Raw genomic sequence first — 17,518 nt, 5'->3', positions numbered from 1 at the left:
TTTTTCTGGGAATTTTGGGAATTCCCTCAAAATTTGGGATTTTCCTTCCATTTCGGGAATTTCCTGGGAATTTTGGGACTTTTTTGGGGCATTTTTGGGGGATTTTTGGGTGAATTTGGGGCCATTTTTGGGGTCCAATTTGGGAGAATTTCAGGGCCATTTTTTGGGAACTTTTGGACTTTTTTTGGGAATTTTGGATCCATATGTCGAGTTTCTTTTTTTTGGGAATTTTGGATCCAATTTTTTGGGAATTTCGGACTGAACTTTTGGGACCTTTTTTCCCGTTCTTTTGGGAATTTTTGGGTCCATTTTTAGGGAATTTTAGGTGGAAATTTGGGGGAAATTTTTTGCCTTTTTTTTGGGAATTTTGAGGCCCTTTTTTGGGAACTTTTTGCCCTTTTTATGGGGAATTTTGGCTCCATTTTTTGGCAATTTTTGCCTTTTTCTGGGGAACTTTGGCTCTGTTTTTTTTTTTTTTTGAAATTTTGGCTCCAATTTTTGCCTTATTTTTGGGGAATTTTGACACTGGTTTTTTGGGAATTTTGGCTCCATTTTTTATCCAACTTTTTGCCTTTTTTTGGAGAATTTTTGATCCGTTTTTTGGGGGAATTTTGGCTCCATTTTTTGGCAATTTTTGCCTTATTTTTGGGGAATTTTGGCTCCATTTTTTGCCAACTTTTTGCCTTTTTTTGGAGAATTTTGGCTCCTTTTTTTGCCAACTTTTTGCCTTTTTTTTGGGAATTTTGGCTCTGTTTTTTTGGGAATTTTGGCTCCGTTTTTTAGCAACTTTTTGCCTTTTTTGGGGGGAATTTTGGCTCCGTTTTTTACCAACTTTTTGCCTTTTTTTGGGGAATTTTAGCTCAGGTTTTTGGGGTAATTTTGGCTCCATTTTTTGGCAATTTTTGCCTTATTTTTGGAGAATTTTGGGTCCTTTTTTTGGAGAATTTTTGATCAGTATTTTGGGGGAATTTTGGCTCCTTTTTTTGGCAAATTTTGCCTTTTTTAGGAAATTTAGGCTCAGTTTTTTGGGGGAATTTTGGCTCCATTTTTTGCCAACTTTTTTCCTTTTTTGGGGGAATTTTGGCTCAGTTCTTTTGGGAATTTTGGCTCCATTTTTGGCAATTTTTGCCTTTTTTTAGGAAATTTTGGCTCTGTTTTTTTGGGAATTTTAGCTCCTTTTTTGGCAATTTTTGCCTTATTTTTGGAGAATTTTGGGTCCTTTTTTTGGAGAATTTTTGATCAGTATTTTTGGGGAATTTTGGCTCCATTTTTGCCAACTTTTTGCCCTTTTTTGGAGAATTTTGGCTCATTTTTTTGGGAGAATTTTGGCTGCTTTTTTGCCAACTTTTTGCCTTTTTTGGGGGAATTTTGGCTCTGTTTTGTTTTTGGGAATTTTGGCTCCATTTTTTGGCAATTTTTGGGGAATTTTGGCTCCTTTTTTCACCGAATTTTTGCCTTTTTGGGGGGAATTTTGGCTCCATTTTTTAGCAACTTTTTGCTTTATTTTTGGAGAATTTTGGCTCCATTTTTTGCCAATTTTTGCATTTTTTTTGGGGAATTTTGGCCCCGTTTTGAGAGGATTTTTTCACCTTAATTTGAGAATTCCCCTCCCCCCCCAATCCGGGTGGGGGAGGGGCCAGGGCGGGGGGTGGGGGAGGGGCGGCTCCCAAATTTGGGGGGGCGCAGCTGCCGCCCCTCCCCCACCCCGGGGGTTATTTTTGGGTCCTTTTCCCGCCGGGGCCTTTTTAGGGTAAAACCGGGACCGCTCCGCCCCTCCCCCACCCCCCCAGGCCCCTCCCCCACCCTCCCGAAATGACCCCAAAAAAAAATCCCCGCCCAGGCCCCTCCCCCACCCCAAAACCCCCCCGAAAAATCGCCAAAAATCTAAAAAAAAATCCGCAAAAATCTTAAAAAACAATCCCAAAAAATTCTCCCAGAATTACCAAAAATTTCCCTAAAATTGCCCCAAATTTCTCCTAAAAATTCCCTCAATGTCCCCCCCAAAATGCCCCAAAAATCCCCAAAATTATTCTTCAAAATACCCAAAATTCTCCACAAAAATTCCCCTCAAAATCCCCAAAATTCTCCTCAAAAAATCCCCAGAAAATCCCCCAAAATTCTTCCCAAAAAATCCCCCCAAAATCCCAAAAAACTCTCCCAGAAAATCCTTCAAAAATGAAAAAAAAAATCCCCCCGAAATAAAAAAAATCCCCTAAAATCTCCCCAAAAATCCCCAAAATTCTCCCCAAATTTCCCTCAAAATTATCCCCAAATTCACCCCAAAATTCTCAAAAAAATACCCCAAAAATTCTCAAAAAAATCCCCCAAAATTCTCAAAAAAAAAACCCCAAAAATTCTCAGGAAAATCCCCAAAATTTCCCCAAAGGTTCTCAAAAAAACTCCCCCAAAAATCTCAAACATTTTCAAAAAAATCAAAAAAAATTCTCCAAAAAAAATCCCCAAAAATTCTCAAAAAATCCCCAAAAATTCCCCCCAAAATTCCCAAAAAAATCCCCGAAAATTCTCCAAAAAATCCTCAAAAATTCCCCCCAAAAACCCCAAAAATTCTCAAAAAAATCACCAAAAATTTTCCCAAAAGTCCTTCCCGCCCCTCCCCCACCCCCACCCCTCCCCCCCCTTGGGGTGACCCCGAGTGGAGGACGCGACCTTTGACCCCGGAGGGATTTTTGGGGTCATTTTGGGGCAATTTTGGGGCAATTTTGGGGATTTTTTTGGGGGCATTTCAGGGATTTTTCGGGGGGAATTTTGGGATTTTTTTGGGGTGGTTTCAGGGAATTTTTTGGGATTTTTTTCCCAATTTTTTCCCTATTTCCCCAAATTTTCCCCCAATTTTTTCCCAGTTTTCTCCCAATTTTTCCCCAATTCTTCCCCAAATTTTCCCAATTATTTCCCCAAATTTCCCCCCATATTTTCTCAATTCTTTTACCAAATTTTCCCAATTTTTTCCCCATTTCCCCCCATTTTTCTCAATTTTTTCCCCATTTTCCTCAAACTTTTCCCCATTATTTTCCCCAATTTTCCCCCAATTTTTCCCCAATTTTTCCCCAATTTTTCCCCACATTTTCTCTAATTTTTTCCACAATTTCCCCCCAATTTTCCTCCAATTTTCCCCCAAATTTTTCCAATAATTTCCCCATTTTTCCCTAATTTTCCTCCAATTTTTTTCCCAATTTTCCCCCATTATTTTCCCTAATTTCCCCCCAATTTTTTTCCAATTTTCTCCCAATTTTTCCCAATTTTTCCCCAATTATTTTCCCAATTTTCCCCCAATTTTCCCCATTATTTCCCAATAATTTCCCCATTTTTTTTCCCATTTCCCCCCAATTTTTCCCCAATTTTTTCCCCAATTTTCCCCAATTTTCCCCCAATTTTCCCCCCAATTATTTCCCCCATTTTCCCCCAATTTTTTTCCCAATTTTCCCCAATTTCCCCCCCAATTTTTCGCTGCCTTTTGCCCCAATTCCCCTCCCCCCCCCCGCCCCTCCCCCCCCACAGCCCCTCCCGTCCATCAAGGCCCGAAATAACCGGGGGGGGGAGGGGCGGGGGTGGGGGAGGGGCCCGATGGGATTTTTGGGGCTGGGGGAGGGGCTGAAGGGGGGATTTGGGGGGTGATTTTGGGGGGGTGGGGGAGGGGCCCGAGGTGATTTTTGGGGGGTGGGATTTTGGGGGGTGGGGGAGGGGAATTGGGGTGATTTTGGGGGGGTGGGGGAGGGGCTGGAGGGGGGATTTGGGGTGGGGGAGGGACAGGGGTGATTTTGGGGGGGTAGGATTTTGGGGGGGCCGGGGGGGATTTGGGGGGTGGGGGAGGGGCTGAAGGAGTGGGGGAGGGGTCGTGGGGTTTTTGGGGGGTGGGGGAGGGGCCCGGGGGGTGATTTTTGGGGGGTGGGATTTTGGGGGGTGGGGGAGGGGCTGAGGGGGGAAATTTTGGGGTGGGGGAGGGGCTGAGGGAATTTTGGGGGGTGGGGGAGGGACCCGGAGGGTGATTTTTGGGGGGGTGGGGGAGGGGCAGGGGAGATTTGGGGGTGGGGGAGGGGCTCGGGGTGATTTTTGGGGGGGTGGGGGAGGGGCCGGGGGGGATTTTGGGGGTGGGGGAGGGGCTGAAGGGGTGGGGGAGGGGCCCGTGGGGGATTTGGGGGGTGATTTTGGGGGGGTGGGGGAGGGGCCATGGGGGTTTTGGGGTGGGGGAGGGGCTGAGGGAATTTTGGGGGGGGGGGGGGGCTGAAGGGATTTTGGGGTGGGGGAGGGGTCCGATGTGATTTTTGGGGGGTGGGGGAGGGGCTGAAGGGGTGGGGGAGGGGCTAAAGGAGTGGGGGAGGGGATTTTTGGGGGGTGGGGGAGGGGCTCGGGGGGGGTTTTGGGGGGTGGGGGAGGGGCTCGGGGGGGTGAAAACGACACCGGGGAGGGGGGGAGGGGGGGGAGGGGGGGGAGGGGACATTTTGGGGACACTCTGGGGGGGCCTCCCCCCCTTTTTAACCCCCGCGGCCGCCGCCCCCTCCCCCAAAGCGCCTCGAGCGCCGCGGCCGAAATTTGGGGGGGGGAGGGGGAACAAAATTCGCTTTTTTTGGGCTTTTTTTTCCTTTTAATTTGATTTTTTTGGGGTTTTTTTTCCCTTTTAATTTGATTTTTTTGGTGGTTTTTTTCCCCTTTTAATTTGATTTTTTGTTCCCCTTTAATTCGATTTTTTTCCCCTTTTAACCCAAATTTTCCCCCTTTTTAATCCCAATTTTTTCCCCTTTTAACCCAATTTTCCCCTTTTCATCCCATTTTTTTCCCCCTTTAAATCCCTTTTTTTTTCCCCTTCAAATCCAATTTTAAGTTTTAATTTGATTTTTTTTATTTTCTCTTTCATCTAAGTCTTAATTTCACTTTAAATTACTTAAACTTAAATTCCTAATTAATTATCCATCAGTCTTAATTTAATCCCCTTATTACTATTTGATCTTAATTTATTTCCCTTTCCCTTTATTTTCCTTCTTTTCGGGCCTTTTTTTAGGGTTAATTTTTCCTTTATTTTTAATTTATTTTTTCCTTTATTTTAATTTATTTTTTCCTTTATTTTAATTTATTTTTTCCTTTATTTAATTTATTTTTTCCCTTTTTCTTTTCTTTTTTTTTCTCCTTTTTTGGTGGATTTTAATTTCATTTTTTTTCCCATTTTTTTCCCTTTTTTTTCCTCATTTTTTCCCCTTTTTTCACCGTTTTTCCTCATCTTTTCCCCATTTTTTTCTCATTTTTCCCTGTTTTTTTCTCATTTCTTCCCCTTTTTTTCTCTTTTTTTTCCCCCGTATTTTCTCTTTTTTTCCCAATTTTTTCCCCTTTTTTTCTCATTTTTTCCCTTTTTTTTCTCATTTTTTCCCCTTTTTTTTTCTCATTTTTTCCCCTTTTTTTTCTCATTTCTTTCCCCTTTTTTTCTCATTTTTTCCCTCATTTTTTCCCCTTTTTTTCTCATTTTTTCCCCTTTTTTTCTCATTTTTTCCCCATTTTTTCACCGTTTTTTCTCATTTTTTCCCCATTTTCCCCCCGTTTGGAATTTTGGGTTTTCCCGCTGGAATTTCGGGTGGAATTTGGGCGCCACCATGGAAAACGCTCACGCCAAAACGGCCGAGGAGTGTTTGGCCTTTTTCGGGGTGAGCGAAGGGGTCGGGCTGAGCCCCGAGCAGGTCAAGAGGAGCCTCGAGAAATACGGACCCAACGGTGAGGGGGAAAAATGGGAATTTTGGGGGAAAAATTGGGAATTTTGGGAAAAAATTTGGGAGTTTTAGGAGAAAAAATGGGATTTTTGAGAAAAAAAATGGGATTTTTGGGAAAAAAATGGGGTTTTTTAAGGGAAAAAAATGGGATTTTTTGGGGGAAAAAAATGTGATTTTTTGGGGAAAAATGGGGGGTTTTAGGGGAAAAAATGGGATTTTTTTTGGGAAAATATGGGATTTTTTTGGGCAAAATATGGGATTCTTTTAGGGGGGAAAATATGGGATTTTTGGGGGGAAATGGGATTATTGGGGGAAAAAATGGTATTTTTGGGGGAAAAATGGGCATTTTAGGAAAAAATTTGGGAATTTTGGGAAAAAATTGGGTACTTTTTTGGGAAAAAAATGGGATTTTTGGAGGGAAAATGGGATTTTTTGGGGGGAAAAATGGGAATTTTTGGGGGAAAAAATGTGGGATTTTTTGGGGGGAAAAATATGGGGTTTTTTGGGGGCAAAATGGGGGTTTTGGGAAAAAATTAGGGAATTTTTGGGAAAAAATTGGGGTTTTAGGGATTTTGGGGGATTTTTTTGAGGGATTTTGGTTTAAAAGTTGGGGATTTTGGGGGGATTTTAGGGGATTTTGGGGGATTTTGGAGGAATTTTGGGGCATTTTGGGGTTTTTCGGGGTGAGCGAAGGGGTCGGGCTGAGCCCCGAGCAGGTCAAGAGGAGCCTCGAGAAATACGGACCCAACGGTGAGGGGGGTTTGGGGCGAAAAACGGCGATTTTGGGAAAAATCGGGAGTTTGGGAAAAAAAATCGGCAATTTTGGGAAAAAAAATTGGATTTTTTGGGCAAAAAATGGGATTTTTTTGGGGAAAAAATGGGATTTTTTTTGGAAAAAATGGGATTTTTTTGGGGGGAAAAATTGAGATATCTTTGGGAAAAATATGGGAATTTTGGGGAAAAGTATGGGATTTTGGAACGGGAAAATATGGGATTTTGGGGGAAAAATTGGGAATTTTGGGAAAAAATTCGGGAGTTTTTGGGGAAAAATGGGATTTTTTTGGGAAAAAATGGGATTTTTTGGGGGAAAAATACTGGATTTTTGGGGGGGAAAAATGAGATTTTTTTGGGGGAAAAATGGGGGGGTTTGGGGAAAATATTGGGGGTTTTTGGGAAAAAAAATTGGATTCTTTTTTGGAAAAATACGGGATTTTTTTGGGGAAAGTGGGAATTTTGGGTGGAAAAAATGGGATATTTGGGGGGAAAATGGGATTTTGGGGGAAAAAATGGGGATTTTGGGAAAAAATTCGGGAATTTGGGGAAAAAATCAGGAGTTTTGGGGAAAAATTCGGGAGTTTTGGGGGAAAAAATGGGATTCTTTTGGGAAATATATGGGATTTTTAACGGGAAAAATGGGATTTTTGATGGGAAAAATATAGGCTATTTGGGGGGAAAAATGGGATTTTTTTGGGGGAAAATATGGGATTTTTTGGGGAAAAAAATTGGAATTTTTGAGGGGATAATATGGGATTTTTGGGGGGAAAAATGGGATTTTTTTTTGGAACAAATTAGGATTTTTTGGGGGGAAATATATGGGACTTTTTGGGGGAAAAATATGGGATTTTTGGGGGGAAAAATGGGATTTTTTTGGGGGAAAAAATGGGATTTTTTTAGGAAAAAATGGGACTTTTGGGGGGTAAAAAAATGAGATATTTTTGGGAAAAATATGGGATTTTGGGGAAAAAAAATGGGATTTTTTGGAAGAAAAAATGGGATGTTTTTGGGGAAAAATAATATGGGATGTTTGGGGAAAATATGGGAATTTTTGGGGGGAAAAATGTGGGATTTTTTTGGGGAAAAATATGGGGTATTTGGGGGCAAAATGGGGGTTTTGGGAAAAAATTTGGGAATTTTTGGGAAAAAATGGGGGTTTTAGGGATTTTGGGGGATTTTTTGAGGGATTTTGGTTTAAAAGTTGGGGATTTTGGGGGGATTTTAGGGGATTTTGGGGGATTTTAGGGGATTTTGGGGGATTTTGGGGCATTTTGGGGTTTTTCGGGGTGAGCGAAGGGGTCGGGCTGAGCCCCGAGCAGGTCAAGAGGAGCCTCGAGAAATACGGACCCAACGGTGAGGGAATTTTGGGGCGAAAAACGGCGATTTTGGGAAAAAAATGGGAATTCAGGAAAAAAATCGGGAGTTTTGGGGAAAAAAAATGGGAGTTTTAGGGAAAAAAATGGGATTTTTTTTTTGAAAAAATGGGATTTTTTGGGGGAAAAATGGGATTTTTTTTTGGAAAAAATTGGGATTTTTTGGGGGGAAAAATGGGATTTTTGTTGGGAAAAATGGGATTTTTTTGGGGGGAAAAAATGAGATATCTTTGGGAAAAATATGGGAATTTTGGGGAAAAAAATGGGATTTTTTTGGGGAAAATATGGGATTTTTTTGGGCAAAATATGGGATTCTTTTAGGGGGGAAAATATGGGATTTTTGGAGGGAAATGGGATTATTGGGGGAAAAATGGTATTTTTGGGGGAAAAATGGGCATTTTAGGAAAAAATTTGGGAATTTTGGGAAAAAATTGGGTACTTTTTTGGGAAAAAAATGGGATTTTTGGAGGGAAAATGGGATTTTTTGGGGGGAAAAATGGGAATTTTTGGGGGAAAAAATGTGGGATTTTTTGGGGGGAAAAATATGGGGTATTTGGGGGCAAAATGGGGGTTTTGGGAAAAAATTTGGGAATTTTTGGGAAAAAATTGGGGTTTTAGGGATTTTGGGGGATTTTTTTGAGGGATTTTGGTTTAAAAGTTGGGGATTTTGGGGGGATTTTAGGGGATTTTGGGGGATTTTGGAGGAATTTTGGGGGATTTTGGGGGATTTTGGCCTTTTTCGGGGTGAGCGAAGGGGTCGGGCTGAGCCCCGAGCAGGTCAAGAGGAGCCTCGAGAAATACGGACCCAACGGTGAGGGGGGTTTGGGGCGAAAAACGGCGATTTTGGGAAAAAAATGAGAATTCGGGAAAAAATTCGGGAGTTTTAGGAGAAAAAATGGGATTTTTGGGAAAAAAAATGGGATTTTTGGAAAAAAAATGGGGTTTTTTAAGGGAAAAAATGGCATTTTTTGGGGGAAAAATGGGATTTTTTTTGGAAAAAATTGGGATTTTTTGGGGGGAAAAATGGGATTTTTTTGGGAAAAATATGGGATTTTTGGGGGGGAAAAATATGGGATTTTTGGGGGGAAAAATGGGATTTTTTTTGGAAAAAATTGGGATTTTTTGGGGGGAAATATATGGGATTTTTAAGGGAAAAATATGGGATATTTTGGGGAAAAAAATGGGGGGGTTTGGGGAAAAATACGAGATTTTTGGGGTAAAATGGGATTTTTGAGAAAAAAAATGGGAATTTTTTTGGAAAACATGAGATTTTGGCGGGGGAAAATGGGACTTTTGGGAAAAAAATCAGTAATTTTGGGATAAAATTTGGGAATTTTGGGGGAAAATTGGGATTTATTGGGAAAAATTGGAATTTTTGGGATTTTTTGGAGGGATTTTGGTAAAAAATTGGGGGTTTTTGGGATTTTTTTTTGGAGTTTCTGGGCGATTTTCATGGATTTTTGGGGGGATTTTGGGGAAATTTTGGGAAAAAATTGGGAATTTCTGGGGAAAATTGGGATTTTTTTGGGAGCTTTTGGGGGGATTTTGGGAAAAATTGGGAAATTTTCAGGGTTTTTTGGGAGTTTTGGGGGGATTTTCGAGGGGGTTTGGGATTTGGGGAATTTTTGGAGGAATTTGGGTGGGTTTTGGTAAAAAAATCAGGGATTTGGGGGAAATTTTGGTTAAAAATTGGGGAATTTGGGGGAAATTTGGGGGGTTTGGGGTTTTTGGGGGGATTTGTCGTTTTTTAGGGGATTTTGGTAAAAAATTGGAGGATTTGGGGGGAATTTTTGGGGATTTTGGGGGAGATGCGAGGTTTTTTGGGTTTTTTTTGGGGGGGATTTTGGTAAAAAACTTTGGGATCTTGGGGATTTTTGGGTTTCTTTGGGGAGATTTGGGGAATTTGGGAGAAATTTTGGGGATTTTAGGAAAAAAATTGGGGATTTTGGGGGGATTTTGGTAAAAAAATTGGGGGTTTATGGCAAATTTTTGGGATTTTTTGGGGGATTTTGTGGGGATTTTTGGGGGGTATTTTTGGGGGGATTTTTGGGGGGTTTTGGTCAAAATTTGGGGGATTTTGGGGGTCCCCTCTAACCTGTCCCTTCTCCCCCCCCAGAGCTGCCAGCGGAGGAAGGTGAGTGAAAATCCAAAAATTTCCCAAAAATATCCCAAAAATATCCCCAAAATATCCCCAAATGTCTAAAAAATGACCCCAAACGCCCCAAAAAGTCCAGAATTGTCCCAAAAATTCCCAGGTGCTCCCCAAATATCCCTGAAATGGCCCAAAAAGCCCCAAAAATCCACCAAAAAACCCAAAAAAACCCCGAATTCCCCCCAAATTTTCCCAAAAAAACCCGAAAACCTCCCAAAATTGTCTCCAAATGCCCCCAAAATCCCCAAATTTCACCAAAAATCAAAAAAAATGCCTTAAAAATACCCAAATTCTCCACATTTTCCCGCAAATCCCCCAAATTTCCCCTAAAATCATCAAATTTTCCCACAAAAATCCCCAAATTTTCCCAGAATTCCCCCCAAAATCCCCAAATTCCCCCCAAAGTCTCCAAATTTCCCCCAAAAAACCTCAAATTTCCCTCAAAACCCCCAGAATTTCACCCAAATTCCCCAAATTTTCCCCAAAAATCCCCAAATTTTCCCCAAAAATCCCCAAATTTTCCCCCAAAATCTCCAAATGTCTCCCCAAAATCCCCAAAATTCCCAAAAAAACCCGAATTTTCCCCAATTTTCGCAGGTAAATCAATTTGGGAGTTGGTGGTGGAGCAGTTCGAGGATCTCCTGGTGCGGATTCTGCTCCTGGCGGCCTGCATCTCCTTCGTGAGTCCCAAAAATGGCCAAAAATGGCCCAAAACGGCCCAAAAACACCCCAAAAATGGCCCAAAAATATCCCAAAACCATCCCAAAAATGGCCCAAAAATATCTCAAAAATATCCCAAAAAATGGCCCAAAAAACGGCCCAAAAACATCCCAAAAACATCCTAAAAATATCTCAAAAATATCCCAAAAATGGCCCAAAAAGATCCCAAAAATGACCCAAAAAATGGCCCAAAAAACGGCCCAAAAACACCCCAAAAATGGCCCAGAAACATCCCAAAAACATCCTAAAAATATCCCCAAAATGGCCCCAAAAATGGCCCAGAAACACCCCAAAAATGGCCCAAAAAACGGCCCAAAAACATCCCCAAAATGGCCCAACAATATCTCAAAAATATCCCAAAAAATGGCTCAAAAATGGTCCAAAAACACCCCAAAAATTGCCCAAAAAATGGCCCAAAAACACCCCAAAAATGGCCCAGAAACATCCCAAAAACATCCTAAAAATATCCCAAAAATGGCCCCAAAAATGGTCCCAAAAACTGGCCCAAAAATCCCCCAAAAATATCCCAAAAATGGCACAAAAAATGGCCCAAAAACGGCCCAAAAACATCCCAAAAATGGCCCAGAAATATCTCCAAAATGGCCCAAAAACATCCAAAAAATGGCCCAAAAATATCCCAAAAATGACCCAAAAACATCCCAAAAATGGCCCAAAAAATGGCCCAAAAACGTCCCAAAAATGGCCCAAAAACGTCCCAAAAATGGCCCAGAAAAATCCCCAAAACACCCCAAAAACATCCCAAAAACATCCCCAAAAAGGGTCCAAAAATATCCCAAAAATGGCCCAAAAATGGCCGAAAAACATCCCAAAAATGGCCCAAAAGCATCCCAGAAACATCCCAAAAATATCCCAAAAATGGCCCCAAAAATGGCCCAAAAACATCTCAAAAACGGCCCAAAAACATCCCAAAAATGGCCCAAAAACATCCCAAAAAATCTCAAAAATGGCCCAAAAAATGGCCCCAATAACATCCCAAAAATGGCCCAAAAACACCCCAAAAATGGCCCAGATACATCCCAAAAATGGCCCAAAAACACCCCAAAAATCCCCCAAAAATATCCCAAAAATGGCCCAAAAACATCCTAAAAATATCCCAAAAATGGCCCAAAAACATCCCAAAAATGGCCCCAAAAAGTGGCCCCAAAATCCCCCAAAAACATCCCAAAAATGGCCCAAAAACACCCCCAAAATGGCCCAAAAAATGGCCCCAAAATCCCCCAAAATGATCCAAAAATATTCCAAAAATGATCCAAAAGTATCCCAAAAATGCCCCAAAAATGGCCCAAAAATCCCCAAAATATCCCAAAAATATCCCAAAATATCCCAAATATATCCCAAAAATGGCCCCAAAAATGGCCAAAAAATATCCCCAAAAGTGGCCCCAAAAATCTCCAAAATGGGGGAAATTTGGGGATTTTTTTTTTTTTTTGGACCTTTTTTGGATAATTTTTGGGGAATTTTTGGGGAAATTTTTTGGGAATTTTTGGTGGAATATTTGGGGCTTTTAAAAGGAATTTTTGGGATTTCGGGTCCATTTTTGGGATTATTTTGATTTTTTTGTGGTTTTTTTTGAGGTTTTTTGGGAGGATTTTTTAGATTTTGGATTTTTTTTGTAATTTTGGATTTTTTTGGGGTAATTTTGGGATTTTTTGGGATTTTCCAGGTGCTGGCCTGGTTCGAGGAGGGTCCTTGGGGTGAATTTTGGGTCAATTTTTGGGATTATTTTGATTTTTTGGCCGGTTTTTTGGGGTTTTTTTTTGGGGAATTTTTTGGGAATTTTGTAATTTTGGATTTTTTTGGGGTAATTTTGGGATTTTTTGGGATTTTCCAGGTGCTGCCCTGGTTCGAGGAGGGTCCTTGGGGTGGATTTTGGGTCCATTTTTGCGATTATTTTGATTTTTTGGTCGGTTTTTTTTGGGGTTTTTTTGGGAATTTTTTGGGAATTTTGTAATTTTGGATTTTTTTGGGGTAATTTTGGGAATTTTTGGGATTTTCCAGGTGTTGCCCTGGTTCGAGGAGGGTCCTTGGGGTGGATTTTGGGTCAATTTTTGCGATTATTTTGATTTTTTGCTCGGTTTTTTTGGGTTTTTTGGGGGGATTTTTTGGGAATTTTGTAATTTTGGATTTTTTGGGGGTAAATTTGGGATTTTTTGGGATTTTCCAGGTGCTGGCCTGGTTCGAGGAGGGTCCTTGGGGTGAATTTTGGGTCAATTTTTGCGATTATTTTGATTTTTTGCTCGGTTATTTTTGGGGTTTTTTTGGGAATTTTTTGGGAATTTTGTAATTTTGGATTTTTTTGGGGTAATTTTGGGAATTTTTGGGATTTTCCAGGTGCTGGCCTGGTTCGAGGAGGGTGAGGAGACGATCACGGCCTTCGTGGAACCCTTCGTCATCCTCCTCATCCTCATCGCCAACGCCGTCGTCGGCGTCTGGCAGGTGCGGAGTTGGGGGATTTTGGGGGATTTTGGGGGATTTTGGGAATTTTGGGGATTTTGGGATATTTGGAGGGATTTTGGAAAATTTTTGGGGATATTTTGGGGAGATTTGGGGAAAATTTTGGGGAATTTGGGGGGTTTTGGGGACATTTTTTAGGGGGATTTGGGGGATTTTGGGGAGATTTTGGGGGATTTTGGGGACATTTTGGGAATTTTAGGATATTTGGAGGGATTTTGGAAAATTTTGGGGGGATTTTGGGGGATTTTGGGGAATTTTGGGAACATTTTGAGGGGATTTTGGGGGGATTTGGGGACATTTTTGGGACATTTTGAGGACATTTTGGGGATATTTTGGGGGATTTGGGGATATTTTGGGGGATTTTGGGGACTTTTTAGGGGGATTTTGGGGACATTTTTGGGGATATTTGGGGGGGTTTGGGAACATTTTTGGAGGTCTTTGGGGGGATTTGGGGACATTTTGGAGGATTTGGGGACATTTTTGGAGACATTTTGATGGGATTTGGGGACATTTTGGGGATATTTTGGGGGATTTGGGGACATTTTGGGGGATTTGGGGTGAATTTTAGGGGGCTCTTGGGACATTTTAGAGACATTTGGGGACATTTGGGAACTTTTGGGGGGATTTTGGGGGATTTGGGGACTTTGGGGGCATTTTGGGGACATTTGGGGACATTTTGGGGGGATTTGGGGAACATTTTGGGGGGATTTGGGGGATTTGAGGGGATTTGGGGCATTTTGGGCATTTTGGGGGGATTTTGGGGATATTTGGGGACATTTTTGGAGGACTTTGGGGGGATTTGGGGACATTTTGGGATGTTTTGGGGGGATTTGGGGAGATTTTAGGGGGATTTGGGGACATTCTGGGGGGTTTGGGGCAGCTTTGTTGTTCTCGTGGTGTCCTTTGTGTCCCCAATGTCCCCAATGTCCCCAATGTCCCCAATGTCCCCCCAGGAGCGTAACGTGGAGAACGCCATCGAGGCGCTGAAGGAGTGTCCCTTGTTCTGTCCCCTGTGATGTCCCTGTGATGTCCCCAATGTCCCAAGGATGTCCCCAAGGATGTCCCCATGATGTCCATGATGTCCCCAATGTCCCAATGATGTCCCCAACGATGTCACCGAGAACGCCATTGAGGCGCTGCAGGACCATCCCTGTGTGTCCCTCACCATGTCCCCAACGTGTCCCAAATGTCTTTGTGGTGTCCTTTGGTGTCTCCATGATGTCCCCAAGGTCTCCATGATGTCCCCAAGATGTCCCCAACGATGTCTCCAATGTCCCTGTGATGTCCCTGTGATGTCTCTGTGATGTCCCCAACGATGTCCCCAAGGTGTCCATGATGTCCCCAGTGTCCCCAAGATGTCCCCAATGTCCCCACCGTGTCCCCAGGAGCGGAACGCGGAGAACGCCATCGAGGCGCTGAAGGAGTGTCCCTTGTGCTGTCCCCTGTGATGTCCCTGTGATGTCCCCAACATGTCCCAAACTTGACCCAACGATGACCCAACAATGTCCCCATGATGTCCCCAAGATGTCCCCAATGTCCCAAAGATGTCCCCAAGGATGTCCCCAAGGTGTCCCCAATGTCCCCAAGGTGTCCCCAATGTCTCTGTGGTGTCCTTTGATGTCCCAAAGATGTCCCCAACGATGTCTCCAATGTCTCTGTGATGTCCCCAATGTCCCAAAGATGCCCCTAACAATGTCCCCAAGGTCTCCATGATGTCCCCAATGTCCCCAATGTCCCTTTGATGTCCCCAGGAGCGTAACGCGGAGAACGCCATCGAGGCACTGAAGGAGTGTCCCTTGTTCTGTCCCCTGTGATGTCCCTGTGCTGTCTCTGTGATGTCCCCAATGTCCCAAAGATGTCCCCAACGATGTCCCCAATGTCCCCGCTGTCCCCAGGAGCGGAACGCGGAGAACGCCATCGAGGCGCTGAAGGAGTGTCCCTTGTTCTGTCCCCTGTGCTGTGTCTATGCTGTCCCCAATGTCTCCAAGATGTCCCCAAGGATGTCCCCATGATGTCCATGATGTCCCCAATGTCCCAAAGATGTCCCCAATGTCCCCACTGTGTCCCCAGGAGCGGAACGTGGAGAACGCCATCGAGGCGCTGAAGGACCATCCCTGTGTGTCCCCTGTGCTGTGTCTGTGATGTCCCCAATGTCCCAATGATGTCCCTAACAATGTCCCCAAGGTCTCCATGATGTCCCCAATGTCCCAAGGATGTCCCCAAGGTGTCCCCAATGTCCCAATGATGTCCCCAACGATGTCACCGAGAACGCCATCGAGGTGCTGAAGGAGCATCACTTGTGCTGTCCCCTGTGATGTCTCTGTGCTGTCCCTGTGATGTCCCCAATGTCCCAAACTTGACCCAATGATGTCCCAACGATGTCCCAGCGATGTCCCCAATGTCCCCAATGTCCCCAATGTCCCCAATGTCCCCCCAGGAGCGTAACGCGGAGAACGCCATCGAGGCGCTGTGGGACCGTCCCTTGTTCTGTCCCCTGTGATGTCTCTGTGATGTCCCCAATGTCTCCAAGATGTCCCCAAGGATGTCCCCATGATGTCCATGATGTCCATGATGTCTCCATGATGTCCCCAAGATGTCCCCACCGTGTCCCCAGGAGCGGAACGCGGAGAACACCATCGAGGCGCTGAAGGACCATCCCTGTGTGTCCCCTGTGCTGTGTCTGTGATGTCCCCAATGTCCCAAGGATGTCCCCAAGGATGTCTCCATGATGTCCATGATGTCCATGATGCCCCAAGGATGTCCCCAATGTCCCCAATGTCCCCAATGTCCCCAATGTCCCTGCTGTCCCCAGGAGCGGAACGCAGAGAACGCCATCGAGGCGCTGAAGGAGTGTCCCTTGTTCTGTCCCCTGTGATGTCCCTGTGATGTCTCTGTGATGTCCCCAATGTCCCAAGGATGTCCCTAACAATGTCCCCAAGGTCTCCATGATGTCCCCAATGTCCCCAATGTCCCCGCTGTCCCCAGGAGCGTAACGCGGAGAACGCCATCGAGGCGCTGAAGGAGTACGAGCCCGAGATGGGGAAGGTCTATCGCAGTGACCGAAAGGCCGTGCAGAGGATCAAAGCCCGGGACCTGGTGCCAGGGGACATCGCCGAGGTGGCAGGTGACACCAGGGGTCACAGGGGTCACAGGGACATTGGGGACACTCAGGGGTCACAGGGGTCACAGGGACATTGGGGACATTGGGGACATCGCAGTGACCCCAAGGCCGTGCAGAGGATCAAAGCCCGGGACCTGGTGCCAGGGGACATCGCCGAGGTGGCAGGTGACACCGGGGTGACAGGGACACCCGGGGTCACGGGGGTCACAGGGACATTGGGGACACTCAGGGGTTAAATGGACTTGGGGACATTGGGGACATTGGGGACACCCAGGGGTCACAGGGGTCACAGGGACATTGGGGACACCCAGGGGTCACAGAGGTCACAGGGACATTGGGGACACCCAGAGGTCACAGGGGTCACAGGGACATTGGGGACATTGGGGACATTGGGGACACACAGAGGTCACAGGGGTCACAGGGATCACAGGGACATTGGGGACATTGGGGACACCGCAGCGACCGAAAGGCCGTGCAGAGGATCAAAGCCCGAGACCTGGTGCCAGGGGACATCGCCGAGGTGGCAGGTGACACCGGGGTGACAGGGACACCAGGGGGTCATGGGGGTCACAGGGACACTGGGGACACTCAGGGGTCACAGGGGTCACAGGGACATTGGGGACATTGGGGACATTGGGGACATCCAGGGGTTAAAGGGACTTGGGGGACATCGGGGTCATGGTGGACATCAGGGGACCTTGGGGACATTGGGGACATTGGGGACATCGGGGTCATGGTGGACATCAGGGGACATTTGGGACATTGGGGACATCAAGGACATTGGGGATGTTGGGGACATTCAGGGGTCACGGGGGTCACAGGGACATTGGGGACATTGGGGACATTGGGGACATTGGGGGGATTGGGGACATTCAGGGGTCACAGGGGTCACAGGGACATTGGGGACGTTGGGGACCTTGGGGACACTCAGGGGTCACAGGGGTCACAGGGACATTGGGGACATTGGGGACATTGGGGACATTGGGGACATTGGGGACATTGGGGACACCGCAGTGACCGAAAGGCCGTGCAGAGGATCAAAGCCCGGGACCTGGTGCCAGGGGACATCGCCGAGGTGGCAGGTGACACCGGGGTGACAGGGACATTGGGGACATCCAGGGGTCACAGGGGTCACAGGGACATTGGGGACATTGGGGACACTCAGAGGTCACAGGGGTCACAGGGACACTGG

At 44.9% G+C, this 17,518-nt stretch overlaps 1 protein-coding gene across 1 annotated transcript in view; it reads left to right on the top strand.

The window, feature by feature from the left end:
• Positions 1 to 5,532: 5,532 nt before the first annotated feature.
• Positions 5,533 to 17,518, top strand: part of ATP2A1 (ATPase sarcoplasmic/endoplasmic reticulum Ca2+ transporting 1) — a 42,788-nt gene continuing 30,802 nt past the window's right edge. Inside the window, exons 1-5 of the mRNA XM_072936370.1 lie at positions 5,533 to 5,715; positions 9,975 to 9,992; positions 10,608 to 10,690; positions 13,083 to 13,187; positions 16,191 to 16,329. Of these exons, the coding sequence (XP_072792471.1) occupies positions 5,598 to 5,715; positions 9,975 to 9,992; positions 10,608 to 10,690; positions 13,083 to 13,187; positions 16,191 to 16,329 (463 nt within the window). The 5' untranslated portion in view covers positions 5,533 to 5,597. The remainder of the gene's footprint in view (positions 5,716 to 9,974; positions 9,993 to 10,607; positions 10,691 to 13,082; positions 13,188 to 16,190; positions 16,330 to 17,518) is intronic.

This window comes from Taeniopygia guttata, chromosome 16, assembly GCF_048771995.1.
Source record: "Taeniopygia guttata chromosome 16, bTaeGut7.mat, whole genome shotgun sequence".
Taxonomy (NCBI): Eukaryota; Metazoa; Chordata; class Aves; order Passeriformes; family Estrildidae; genus Taeniopygia; species Taeniopygia guttata.
Note: the sequence above shows the minus strand (reverse complement) of the source record. Positions and strands in the feature narration are given on the sequence as shown.